At 32.7% G+C, this 13,339-nt stretch overlaps 2 protein-coding genes across 7 annotated transcripts in view; one reads left to right on the forward strand and one right to left on the reverse strand.

Annotated features, from left to right (window-relative positions):
- The first annotated feature begins 76 nt into the window (after nt 1-76).
- On the forward strand, nt 77-5,370 carry LOC135845151 (UPF0669 protein C6orf120 homolog). Its single transcript, XM_065363618.1, has 4 exons — nt 77-761; nt 858-1,009; nt 1,113-1,229; nt 5,084-5,370. Exons 1-4 carry the CDS (start codon nt 723-725, stop codon nt 5,253-5,255), a joined length of 480 nt encoding a protein of 159 aa, XP_065219690.1. The 5' UTR covers nt 77-722; the 3' UTR covers nt 5,256-5,370.
- Nucleotides 5,371-9,639: 4,269 nt separating this feature from the next.
- The window catches only part of LOC135845161 (suppressor of cytokine signaling 2-like), a 64,586-nt gene continuing 60,886 nt past the window's right edge, over nt 9,640-13,339 (reverse strand). For all 6 annotated transcript variants that reach the window (XM_065363649.1, XM_065363628.1, XM_065363657.1 and 3 more), the window contains exon 2: nt 9,640-11,173. In XM_065363649.1, coding sequence (XP_065219721.1) covers nt 10,201-11,166 — 966 coding nt within the window. In that variant the 5' untranslated portion in view covers nt 11,167-11,173 and the 3' untranslated portion in view covers nt 9,640-10,200. The remainder of the gene's footprint in view (nt 11,174-13,339) is intronic.

A 13,339-nucleotide genomic window follows, 5' to 3' on the forward strand; every position in this document is an offset into this window, starting at 1 on the left:
GCGATTCTCGGTAATTCATAATTTCGTTAATCAGCCGACTGATAAATTTTCAGTAATTTGTTAGAGTAATTCATGAAATTTCAAGGTACACAATTTACCGCAAAAGGGCGTGGATATTTATCAAGCGGTAATTAATTGGAACGTTGCGCAATTATATTGTTCACTTTTCCCAGGAATCAGGATTGATAGCGTTTTACTAATCGTATAATCGTTGCCTTCTGTGTTCGTTCGAAGAATAGACAGAATTTAAGTTGAAAAAAAGCGCAGGTTTTTGTCGATTTATTTCGATAGCAGCTTTTTAATATTTTTTTTTTTTTAATTTCAGCGACGGAAAATTTCATTGGGAAATATTCCTATCGGTGACAGCGACCGGAAAAACAAGAGCAATTAATCGTTCGAAATATTTTTCAAATATTATCGAGTTCATCTACATCACTATATTTTGGCGACAATAAAATTATAGTATGTTGTCGTTATTCGCCAGACTCTGTAAAACTATTTTTACCTCGACATTGCCAATTCTCCGGCGCACAACTCGACGTTGTTGCTCATGATAGTGATCATTTCATTTAATTTCGCAAATATTTTTGCAATATTGTTACATTTTATAATTTTCATTTCACTTCAAACATTGCTTAAAGGTTGAAACCGGTACCGGAAACCCAAGATTTTGACAAATTGAATCATCGCATAGCAAAGAGTAGGTAAATCACATTTTCCCAATGAAAAGTTTCCTGGTTTTATATGGCATCGTTCTTTGGGTGAGTGAATTTTTAAAATTTCGAGTTAGGTACTCGTGATGATAATAACTAATAATAACATTTTGAATTTGAAATGATAAAATGCTTGCTCATCAGATGATTTCAACGACAAGTTGCGGGTTGTTCGAGACATTAACTAACGTTGATTTATTGGTATGGCCGACGATCAAGGGCCATGTCGAAGCTGGCAATATAACTCTCTTCAAAATAATTGATCTACAGTCGCTTGATATAAGTTTGTCTTCGAAGTGAGTATCGAATTTCCGTAAAGGGTAATCTGATTCGCGAGTTGACCTACACGAATACTTCGTATTATAATTTAATTGCCTATACGAACGTTTGTGTGTTTAGGTGGGGCGACGCTGATTTATATGTATCTAACAGTAATCAATTACCGACGTACGAACCAAATTCATACATTCTTCACTCTGCAACTTGCGGTATCGATAGAGTTCATGTTCATAGACGGTAAATTTGAGTAAATATTTCATCTCCAAGTTTGAAATTTATACGTACCTACTACCTAGTCAGTCCGGCATATGACAATGGGAGTAATTGCAACCCCCCCTTCCCACCGATCATCCGAGACAACTTTTTTCTTAAAGGGGACATTCTGAGGAACATTTTAAAGCAAACTTGCCCAAAAAAAAGTTGGCCTTACTTACAAAATGGCGGCCACTTTGATTGGCAGGTCAGCCGAAATCGCAGATTTTGCGTTTCAACATAGAACTTGCACGAAATTTTTCAATCCTTACAAAGGAAGATCGAAAGATCATGCAAAAATTTATCACCTGTCAAAATTTCAAGTGCTTAAGTGCGTTTTTCGATTTTTGGTGAATTTTTGAAAATCCAATTTAGGCCAAAAATGAGGGAAAAAATCAAAATTTTACCAAATTGACCAAGAAAGCTGAAATTTAGGTTATACCCTATTTTCAACATGCCAAATCGATTGGAAATGGTTTTTAACCCGTTTTGAGCAGTTCTGGAGGCTCCAGCAGATTTTTGAAACTCGAAATTCCCACAAAATTCCATCAGATTGGAGTGTAAAGCTGACATTTATTCTAAAAACTAATTTCAATACGCTACGAAGTACCGTAGGTTAGTTTCAAGTCGTTTTGGAGCATCCAGCGACTTTTTGAAAATTCGCAAAGCCTCCAGCAGATTTCTGAAACTTTAAATTTTTACAAAATTTCATCAAAATGGAGATGGAAACCTGAAATTTACTCTGCACTCCATATTTTAACACTCTCTGAAGACGACTTCAGGTAGGTTCAAGTCATTTTAGAGGCTCCAGCGATTTTTTTGAAAATTACTGGAGCCTTCAGTGGATTTTTGAAACTTGAAATTCCCGCAACATTGATTTATCGAATGGAGTTGGCAAGCTGAAATTTACTTCGCAGACTACATGATGGTTTCAAATGGTTTTGAAGCTTCCAATTTTCCAAAAAAACGCCATAGAACCTTTTAAAAAGTCGCTGGAGGCTCCAAAACGACTTGAAATCCGCCAGCAGTCAACTTCGTAGCGTATTAAAATTAGTTTGCAGAATGAATTCCGACTCTCCATCTCAGCTTGATGAAATTTTTGAGGAAATTTCATGTTTCAAAAATCTACTGGAGGCTCTAGTAATTTTCAAAAAAGTCGCTGGAGGCTCTAAAATGAATTGAATCCACCAGAAGTTGTCTTCAGAGGGTGTTAAAATTGGAGCGTAGTGTAAATTTCAGCTTTCCATCTCCATTTGATGAAATTTTGCGAAAATTTAAGGTTTCAAAAATCTGCTGGAGGCTTCAGTAATTTTCAAAAAGTCGCTGGAGGCTCCAAAACGACTTGAAATCCACCAGCAGTGAACTTCGTAGCGTATTAAAATTAATTTGCAGAATGAATTCCGACTCTCCATCTCAGTTTGATGAAATTTTGGGGAAATTTCATGTTTCAAAAATCTACTGGAGGCTCCAGGAATTTTCAAAAAAGTCGCTGGAGGCTCTAAAAACCAACCTGAAGTAGTCTTCTGAGGGTGTTAAAATTGGAGTGTAGAGTAAATTTCAGCTTTCCATCTCCATTTGATGAAATTTTGTGAAAATTCAAAGTTTCAAAAATCTCCTGGAGGCTCCAGTAATTTTCAAAAATGTCGTTGGAGGCTCTAAAATGACTTGAATCCACCTGAAGTCTTTTTCAGAGGGTGCTAAAATTAGTTTGCAGAATGAGTTTCGAATCTCCATCTCAGTTTGATGAAATTTTGGGGAAATTTCAAGTTTCAAAAATCTACTGGAGGCTCCAGTAATTTTCAAAAAGTCGCTGGAGGCTCCAAAACGACTTGAAATTCGTCTACAGTACTTTTTAGCGTATTGGAATTAGTTTTTAGAATAAATTTCAGCTTTACAACTCCAATTTGATGGAATTTTGTGGGAATTTCGAGTTTCAAAAATCTGCTATAGGCTCCAGAACTGCTCAAAACGAGTTGAAACCGTTTCCAATCGATTTGGCATGTCGAGAATAGGGTATATCCCAAATTTCAGCTTTCTTGGTCAATTTGGTAACATTTTGATTATTTTCGATCATTTTTGGCCTAAATTCGATTTTCAAAAATTCACCAAAAATCGAAAAACGCACTTTAGCACTTGAAATTTTGACAGGTTGATGAAATGTTGTAAAAATTTAGCTGGATGCTTCAGTAATTTTCAAAAAGTCGCTGGAGACTCCCAAACGACTTGAAATCCACCAGCAGTCCACTTCGTAGCGTATTGAAATTAGTTTGCAGAATGAATTTCGACTCTCCATCTCAGTTTGATGAAATTTTTGGGAAATTTCGAGTTTCAAAAATTTACTGGAGGCTCCAGTGATTTTCAAAAAAGTCGCTGGAGGCTTTAAAATGACTTGAACCTACCTGAAGTCGTCTTCAGAAGGTGTTAAAATTGGAGTGTAGAGTAAATTTCAGCTTCCCATCTCCATTTTAATGAAATTTTATGAAAATTCAATGTTTCAAAAATCTGCTGGAGGCTCCAGTATTTACCAAAAAGTTGCTGAAGGCTCCAAAACGACATGAAATACACCTGTAGTCGATTTCAAAAATTGTTTGAATTAGTTTACAGAATGAATTTCGCCTTTCCAACCACATTAGATGAACTTTTGTGGAAATTTCAAGTTTCAAAAATCTACTGGAGTCTCCAAAATGATTTAACCCGTACATATTTCAAGTTTAAAAAATTTACTGGAGGCTCTATTAATTACGAAAAAATTGCTGGAGGCTCCAAAACGACTGAAATCTACTTGCAGTCGATTTCTTAGCGAATTGAAATTAGTTCAAAGAATGAATTTCGGTATTCCAGCTGCATTTGTTCAACTTTTGTGGAAATTTCAAGTTTCAAAAATAGCTTCTGGAGGCTCCAAAAATTTTCTCCATCAATCCACTTTGTAGCGTATTGATTTAGTTTGCAGAATGAATTTCGACTCTCCATCTCAGTTTGATGAAATTTTGGGGAAATTTCGTGTTCCAAAAATCTACTGAAGGCTCCAGTAATCTTCAAAAAATTCGCTGGAGGCTCTAAAATGACTTGAACCCATCTGAAGTACCTAGTCTTCAGAGGGTGTTAAAATTGGAGTGTGTAGAGTAAATTTCAGCTTTCCATCTCTATTTGATGAAATTTTGTGAAAATTCAAAGTTTCAAAAATCTGCTGGAGGCTCCAAAAATTTTCAAAAAGTCGCCGGAGGCTCCAAAATGACTTGAAACTAACCTACAGCACTTCGTAGCGCATTGAAATTAGTTTTTAGAATAAATTTTAGCTTTACAACTCCAATTTGATGAAATTTTGTGGGAATTTCGAGTTTCAAAAATCTGCTGGAGGCTTCAGAACTGCTCAAAACGGGTTGAAACCGTTTCCAATCGATTTGGCATGTCAATAATAGGGTACATCCCAAATTTCAGCTTTCTTGGTCAATTTGGTAAACTTTTGATTTTTTCCCTCATTTTTGGCCTAAATTGGATTTTCAAAAATTCATCAAAAATCGAAAAACGCACTTAAGCACTTGAAACTTTTGGGCAAGTTTGCTTTAAAATGTTCCTTAGAACGTCCTCTGTAAGAAAAAAGTTGTCCCGGAGGATCGGAGGGGGGGGGTGCAATTACTCCTATTGTCATATGCCGGACTAAGTATGTCTATGTAGGTACCTACTTATTCGTTGGGAATTTAAGTATAGGGCAGTGCAAATTGTCTCGTAGTTTTATCAACGTACGATGGTCGATGAATGTATAGAAATTTTGGCATTCTGTTGACGAGATTTTTCGTTATTCTCGAATGTGAAAAGTAATTTTTTTTTTAAATTTTCAGTATAAAAAGACCTATCTACGTTTCGGTTTACGGTCATCCGTCGTACAAAGTTTCCGTTTATGAATTGAGCATCATCGACAGGCCAAGTACTCAGGATGATGATATTGATTTCGAGTTATTGGACGTGAGCGAATATTCGCCTTCAGCTTCATTCTACATCGAAAGAACGTGAAGTTGAGATACTCGTAGTTGAACTTTGAAGACTGAAGTTATACCTATCATTTCAATTTTTTTATTCAGTAGACAATGTTACATTAATCAATAATAATTATCTACAATATTGTCAATATTGTGCCATTTTCGTGTTAAATTGTGTCATTCGACCTACAAATTTTAGTTTCAAAAAAATCAAAAAATTGCATAAAAATGTTTCGTGAGCATCTTGAATAATTACAATTATTTTTTTTTTAAATTTCAGCGACCAAAATTCGCATTGGAAAATATTCCTACCTATCCATATAAAAGCGACCGGTAAAACAAAAGTAGGTAATTAATCGCTTGAAAAATTTTTCAAATATTATCCAGTTCATCTACATTTCGACGACAATAAAATTATTATTTCTAGAAAAATACAAAAGACTCGTTATCGTGTATCGTGTGATAATAAACTGGTTTAGTCGGATTTAAAATAATGCGCTGACTAATAACTTATGCAGCTATTCAGATTTTATTGTGTGAGTGAACAGTGAACACTAGACAGTGGTATAAATGACCGCTACCGTTTACGCATTCGCATTGATTCATGATATTATTACCAGCGAACAAAGTGTAATTGATCGTTTTATTCGAATACCTTTTATGACTCGTGTGAGCACCTCATTAACAAAGATAAAAAGGTGACCAATTGTCGACATGGAAGTGGTATTTATTCGTAGTTTATTGTTCGTACGAATGAGAAATAATAATTGTTTAGATTTACCTACTCGTATAGGAACAAAGGAACATGTGTCTGACACAAGCAAAATTTTACAAGTTCAATGCTTTATGAGCTTCGAAAGATGGGCAGGAGCTGAAGATTTCACAAGAAATTACTGTTTCAACCCTATAACGTTTTGGAGAATTTTAAGCCCCAATTTGGGTCATGATATTCGGAATTTTGAAAAATACCTCATCGGATTTATCAAACTGGGTAACAATTTCGACAAAAAAATCAAAAACTTCGACAAAATTATTTCATGAACATTTTTGAAGAATTTTGAGGCCAAAATCAGGATATAATTTTTTTGAATTTTTGAAAGAGCCACGCGATCTATCAAAATGAATTAAAATTTGGTATAAAGTTCAAATATTTCGACAAAAATGTTTTTGAGAACTTTCGAAGAGTTTCAATCTCAAATTTGCGTCATAATATTCGGGATTCGAAATGAATTAAATTTGCCAAAAATTCAAACATTTTGATAAAAAAGTTTTTGAAAATTTCTGAAGAATTAACCCTCACTTAGATTACGATTTTTGGAATTTTTGAAAAAAAATGTCATTCAACCCGTCAAAATGGAATAAAATTTCATCAAAAAATCAAAAATTTCGACAGAAATTCAAAATTGTCTAATCAGCACTTTATGCCCTTGCTAGTGAATTGTAGGTGGTGCGAAAATTCCATCATTTTCAATGTTTCACTACGAGAAACCTTTTCAGCATTCTTAATCTCTGAAGGGAGTTGAATTGAAGGAACAGTTCTTTGATCAAAAAATTTCGACACTTTTTTTTGGGTAAATTTCCAGAAATTTTACTTTTTTGTAGCAAAAAAATCAGGTTTCATTTTTGTAAAAATTGTCAAAAAAAAGTCTCGTTTTCTATCAACATTATTAAAAAATTTTACTTTTTTATAAGAATTGCAAAAAGTTCTAATTTTTTGTGAAAAACTTTCAAAAGCAGAAACTTTTTGTCAGAATTTCCAAATCTTTTTCTATTGTCAAAAAGACCTTGTTTTGGCTAAAAACTTGCCCAAGAAACCGTTTTTTGGTCAAAATTGCCAAAAAATTCTCGTTTTTTTGTTGATAAAAAACTTTTTATTTCTGTCAAAGTTGCAAAAAAAATTAATATTCTAATCAGAATTGACAAAAAGTTTTACTTTTTCTGTCAAACTCAAAAAATTAGTTTTTATTTTCGTACGTTTTTCATCAACGTTATTGAAAGATTTTACTTTGTGTAAAAATTTCAAAAAAGTTCTCATTTTTTGTAAAAAAAAACTTTCAAAAGCAGAAATTTTTTGTCAAAATTTCCAAATCTTTTTCTATTGTCATAAAGACTTGTTTTGGCCAAACTTTATAAAAAAAAAAAAAAAACGTTTTTTGGTCAAAATCGCCGAAAATTCTCGTTTTTTATCGATAAAAAATTTGCTATTTCTGTCAAAATTGCAAAAAAAAAATTAATATTCAGAATTGACAAAAAATTTTACTTCTTCTGTCAAACTCAAAAATCAGTTTTTATTTATGTAAAAATTGCAAAAAAGTTCAAAGTTCTAATTTTTTGTAAAAACTTTTAAAAGCAGCAATTTTTTGTCAAAATTGCTAAATCATTTTCTATTGCCAAATAGACTTGTTTTGGCCAAACTTGCCAAAAAAAAAAAAAAAAAGTTTTTTGATCAAAATCGCCAAAAATTCTTGTTTTTTTGTCGATAAAACATTTTCCATTTCTGCCAAAGTTGCAAAAAAAATTAATAGATATTCAGAATTAACAAAAAATGTTGATTTTTCTGCCAAACTCAAAAAATCAGTTTTTATTTGTGAAAATTGTAAAAAAAAAAAAGGTCACGTTTTCTATCAACATTATTAAAAAATTTACTCATTTGTAAAAATTGAAAAAAGTTTTAATTTTTTTGTAAAAGTTGCAAAAAAGTTCTAATTTTTTGTAAAAATTGCAAAAAAGTTCTGATTTTTTGTAAACACTTCCAAAAGCAGAATTTTTTTGTCAAAATTTCCAAATCTTTTTTTATTGCCAAAAAGTCTTGTTTTGTCCAAACTTGCAAAAAAAAACGTTTTTTGGTCAAAATCGCCAAAAACTTTCATTTTCTTGTGGATAAAAAATTTGCTATTTCTGTCAAAGTTACACAAAAAAAATTAATATTCAGAATTGACAAAAAATGTTGATTTTTCTGCCAAACTCAAAAAATCAGTTTTTATTTTTGTAAAAACTTTCAAAATCAACAATTTTGTGTCAAAATTGCCAAATCTTTTTCAATTGCCAAAAAGACTTGTTTTGGCCATAGCTTGCCAAAAAAACGTTTTTTTAGCCAAAATTGCCAAAAATACTCGTTTTTTTCTCGATAAAAAATTTGCTATTTCTGTCAAAGTTGCAAATAAAAATTAACACTTGTTTTTGGTCAAATTTTGTTAAAACTGCGAAAAGAAATCAGTTTTTACCAAAAATACCAAGAAATGTCACCTTATTTATACTAATATAGAGAAATTCTTACTATTTTGTACTAACAACTGTAAAAAGAGCTCATAAAAATTGCCAAAGAAAAATTAAAATTGCTGGAGTCATTTTTTGCCAAAATTGCTTCTTTTTAGTCAGAAATTGACAAAATTTCCAGTAAGTCTTGCTTTTTTGTCGCAAAAAAACAGTTTTTTTTTGTCAAATATTGAATAATCTTACTTTTTTGCCAAAATCTCAAAAAGTCCTACTTTTTCGTAAAAACTGTAAAAAGCATCAATCTTTTGTCAAAATAAGCTGGTTCTTTCTCTTGAAATTGACAGAAAATCTTGTTCTGGAAATTTCCAAAACGTTTTTTTTTTCTGGTCAAACTCAAAACTGCCAGAAATTGGAAAATCTCGTTTTCTTGTCGACAAAAAATTTGCTATCCTTTTTTTAAAAAATATTTTGTCAAAATTGTAAAAAAAATCAATGTTTTCTAATCACAATTATCAAAAAAAAATTTTTTGTTCAACATGGAATTCCAAAAAAAGCTTGTTTTTTATCAAAATTTCCAACACGTTTTGTTTTTTCTGCAAAATTGGCAAAAACATTTATTTGTAGTCAATATTTTTTCCTAGACAGCTTTTTCTTAAAACAGCAAAAAAATAAACTACCAAAATTATAACTTTTTTGTACACTTGTAAAAAGGACATATTTTTGTCGAAAACATTGCGAACAAAATTTCATTAAAATACCAATAAATCTTATATTTTTTGGTTCAATTTTTTAAAAAAATAAAAATTGTAAAGAGCATCTATTTTTGTCGAAATTACCAAAAAATGAAATTTTGTCAAATTTGCTATAAAATCTATTTTTTTTTTTTTTTTTTTTGAGCTCAAACCCTAAAACAACAGTTTTATTTTTCTTGTCATAATTTGCCTCAAAATCCAATTTTTGATATGACTGAACAGGGGGAGGGGGAGATGAAAATCACAATTTCCGAGATGGGCCCTTCAGAGGCCTTTTTCTTCCTCTTAGATCAACCACTGAACTTCGCCATCTGAAATTTTGGTTACTGGAGTTTTAAAACTTGTTCTTTCGATCCACCTTAGTTTCATTGAAAATCAAACATCGTGAATTTAAAAAATACCCTCGTTAGACTTAATTATCTCAACACGAAAGAATAATAAAAACTCAAATTAAACTGTCAAAATGGTATTTTAATGTACACAGTAAAATACAATAATAATACTATTGAATACAAAAATGCTCATTTTATTGCTTAATCATATCCAGACAATTTTTAGCTCGCTTCGAGGCGAAAAAATGAAAGAAAAAAAAACACAAAAACGATACATAAAATATACGTCAGTTCTTTGTACTACGAAGGTAAGTACTCGATATGTATACATATAAAATATAAGACAAAAATATTATAAGGTAACGCAGTCTTTCTCTGAAAGGATGAATGGGAAAAATCTGACCAATTTGCAAAGTTCGATTTTATCGTACAAATAAATTAATTTCTAATAGGTATACATATATAAAGTAAAGTAACAAACAAACAATGAATGAATGAATAATTTTTTTTTCAAAAAAAAAAAGAAGAAAAAAACCAACAAAAGAAAACGAAAACGAAACACAAACAGAAAAAAGTCGAGGAGCCAAAAAAAAATGGAGAAAATAGTAATCAAACAGCTCCGTAGGTATAAGTAAGTAATGTCGAACTCGCACGACTCGTATTCGTATAAAAATTGAAATTAATACTTATAAGGATATTCTTGTAGGTAATTAACGACAAAAGAAGGCGCAGGTACGACAGTTGTTAAATTAGGATCCAACAAATGTTTATTAATACATAACCTACTTAAATGTTTCAACGATGGGAAATAATTTTTAGCGTATAATGGTTTATTGACGACTATTTGCGAATAAATCAAGCCTAAGCAATCGATCCATATTTGATTCTCGTCGTACAGACACTTGAGCGGTAATTTCTTGGTGGAATCGATGTAAAACTGTATCAACTTAATTATACACGGGAACTTGGGCATATACTGGACCATACTCTGATCCGCATCCAGTCTAAATTCTCCTTTCGAATAATGTATTCGGATACTCGTAGGTCCGCATTTCGTCTGCACGCTCAACGAGTACAGATACTTGCAGTCGGATGAATCTCTCACTAGGAATGTACCGACCGGAGTGGGCATTAGTAATTTGCGAGCCTCCTTCCAGGTCAGTTGCTGGTGATAGAAGCCGGACGTTTTTAGATACTTTTGCGACATGGCGATTCGTTTCAAATCGTCTTCCGAATTGTAGAAAGAGTTCTCTTCTAGAATACTGAACGCTCGGCAGGATGCGAAAATAGAAGGCGGTAACAGAAACGATAACGAGGCTGTAGGAGAATGAACGTCTTTCGACGATTTAGATTTACAAGTCGATTTATCCGAAGATGTTTTATCGTTTTCCGAATTATCGCGTATAATACTGCCGCTGGTCAATAAATGACGTAGCCTTTGCTGTTTGTTTTTATTCGATAACGATATGTCGTAGGTGGCGTTTATGTTCACTTTGCAATTGGTGCTCATGCCCGAAGAGCAGTTGGACGGTAGATGGATGGTCGACGAGAGGACTACCGGCATCTTTTCTTCGTAACATGGCGGACAAATCGAATGGATGTCGTTCTGATACGTGTGCCTACAATTTGGACATACCGTCTGCATGTTTGACCTGCGAACACAAGAAAATAACGAACAATTAATAAGATGACTGGTGAGAGAAAATAATGAATTAATCGTCATAAATATACCAATATTCTAATGTAAAATAATCAAAGGTCAGTTGTATTTGAAAATTACACACAATTAATTATAATGAAGGGTGAAAAAATATTTTTTGGGGAGAATTCAACAGATGAGGGAATCTCACGAGTGTGCAGTAATCAATTCAGTCCGATTTTTTTCAAAAGTAGGAGGACCTTTGTATCACCAGCCAAAATTTCAAGTGCATTTTTCGATTTTTGGTGAATTTTTGAAAATCAAATTTAAGTCAAAAATGAGGGGAAAAATCAAAATTTTACCAAATTGATCAAAAGAGCTGAAATTTGGAATGCACCTAATTTTCGACCTGCCAAATCGCGATTGAAAACGGTTTCAACCCGTTTTGAGCAGTTCTGGAGTCTCCAGTAGATTTTTGAAACTTGAAATCTTCAAAGAATTTTATCCAATGGATTGTAAAGATGAAATATATTCTATCGCTTAAAATTTCAACATATCAAGTCGATTTGAGGCAGTTTCAAACCATCCTGGAGCCTCCAGCAGATTTTCGAAAGTTGAAATTTTCAAAGAATTTCATCTGGAATGAACTACAAACTTAAAATTTACCTCACACCAATAAAATTTCAACATATTAAGTCAATTTGAGGCGTTTCAAACCGTCCTGGAGCCTCCAGTAGATTTTTGAAACTTGAAATTTTCAAAGAATTTTATTCGAAATGAATTGGAAATCTAAAATTCTCTTCAAACCCTAAAATTTTGACATATTACGTCGATTTTAGGTAGTTTCAAGTCGTCCTGGAGCCTCCAGCAGATTTTCGAAAGTTGAAATTTTCAACGAATTTCATCTGGAATGAATTAGAAAGCTATAATTTACTTAACACTTTAAAAAATTTCGACATATCAAGTCGATTTGAGGTAGTTTCAGACCGTCCTGGAGCCTCCAGCAGATTTTTGAAATTTGAAATTTTCAAAGAATTTCATTCAAAATGAGTTGGAAATCTAAAATTTACTTCAAACCCTAAAATTTAGACATATTACGTCGATTTTATGTAGTTTCAAACCACCCTGGAGCCTCCAGCAGATTTTTGAAAGTTGAAATTTTCAAAGAACTTTATTCGAAATGAATTGAAAATCTAAAATTTACTTCAAACTCTAAAATTTCGACATATTACGTCAATTTTAGGTAGTTTCATACCGTCCTGGAGCCTCCAGCAGATTTCTGAAAACTGAAATTTTCAAAGAATTTTATCCGGAATGAATTGGAAAGCTATGATTTACTTCATATCCTATAATTTCAACATATTAGGTCAATCTGAGGTAGTTTCAAACCACCCTGGAGCCTCCAGCCATTTTTGAAACTTGAAATTTTCATAATTTTTCATCGAAATGCAGTTGGAAAGCCAAAATTCACGCTGCACTCCAACTTAAACACGCTTTCAAGTCGACTGCCGGCGAGCTCACGTCATTTTGGAGCCTCCAGCGACTATTCGAAAATTCATGGAGCCTCCAGTAGATTTTAGAAACTTGAAATTTCAACAAATGGAGTTGGAAAGCCGAAATTCATTCCGTAAACCAATTTCAATACGCTATGAAGTCAACTGCAGGTAGATTCAAAGTCGTTTTGGAGCCTCCAGTAAATTTGAGTACAGCACAAGTCTTTTTTAGTCACATCACATGTCGAATTTCTCGAGGTTTTGGCGCGATTCTGAGCCTGCGCTTCCGAAAGGGTAGGTATTTGTAGTGCTTAAACTTTTCATAAAATTGCCCAAATATGGTCGAAAAATGTGATTGGGCAGTTACAATTCTGAGAAAATCGTTTTTTGAGTCACAAGTTTTAATTCCTGAGGTTTGGGTGAGATTTCGAGTTTGCGCATCCGAAGAGATACCTACTTTTTGGGCCTAAAATTTTCAAAAAAATTGTCCAAATGAAACTAAAGCTCAGAACTGAAATCTTTAGACGAAAGCTCACACTTGAACACTCTTGAAAAATTCAAAATTGAAATTTCAAGGTAAGACACCAAAATTGAACTTCAGAGCCGAAGAGACAGAAGCTCAAGAAGTTTCAAAATGGAACTTTCAAAAACGAACCTCAACATTTATTTTTCAACGCAAAAGTTCA

Source organism: Planococcus citri, chromosome 1, assembly GCF_950023065.1.
Source record: "Planococcus citri chromosome 1, ihPlaCitr1.1, whole genome shotgun sequence".
Classification (NCBI taxonomy): domain Eukaryota; kingdom Metazoa; phylum Arthropoda; class Insecta; order Hemiptera; family Pseudococcidae; genus Planococcus; species Planococcus citri.

What these genes read in the sequence shown, in the direction of transcription:
- LOC135845151 (XM_065363618.1), top strand. Translation starts at nt 723, where the DNA reads ATGAAAAGTTTCCTGGTTTTATATGGCATCGTTCTTTGG. An exon ending in TATATGGCATCGTTCTTTGG is followed by an intron (nt 762 to 857) that starts GTGAGTGAATTT and finishes CTTGCTCATCAG; the next exon opens with ATGATTTCAACGACAAGTTG. An exon ending in AGAGTTCATGTTCATAGACG is followed by an intron (nt 1,230 to 5,083) that starts GTAAATTTGAGT and finishes TTAAATTTTCAG; the next exon opens with TATAAAAAGACCTATCTACG.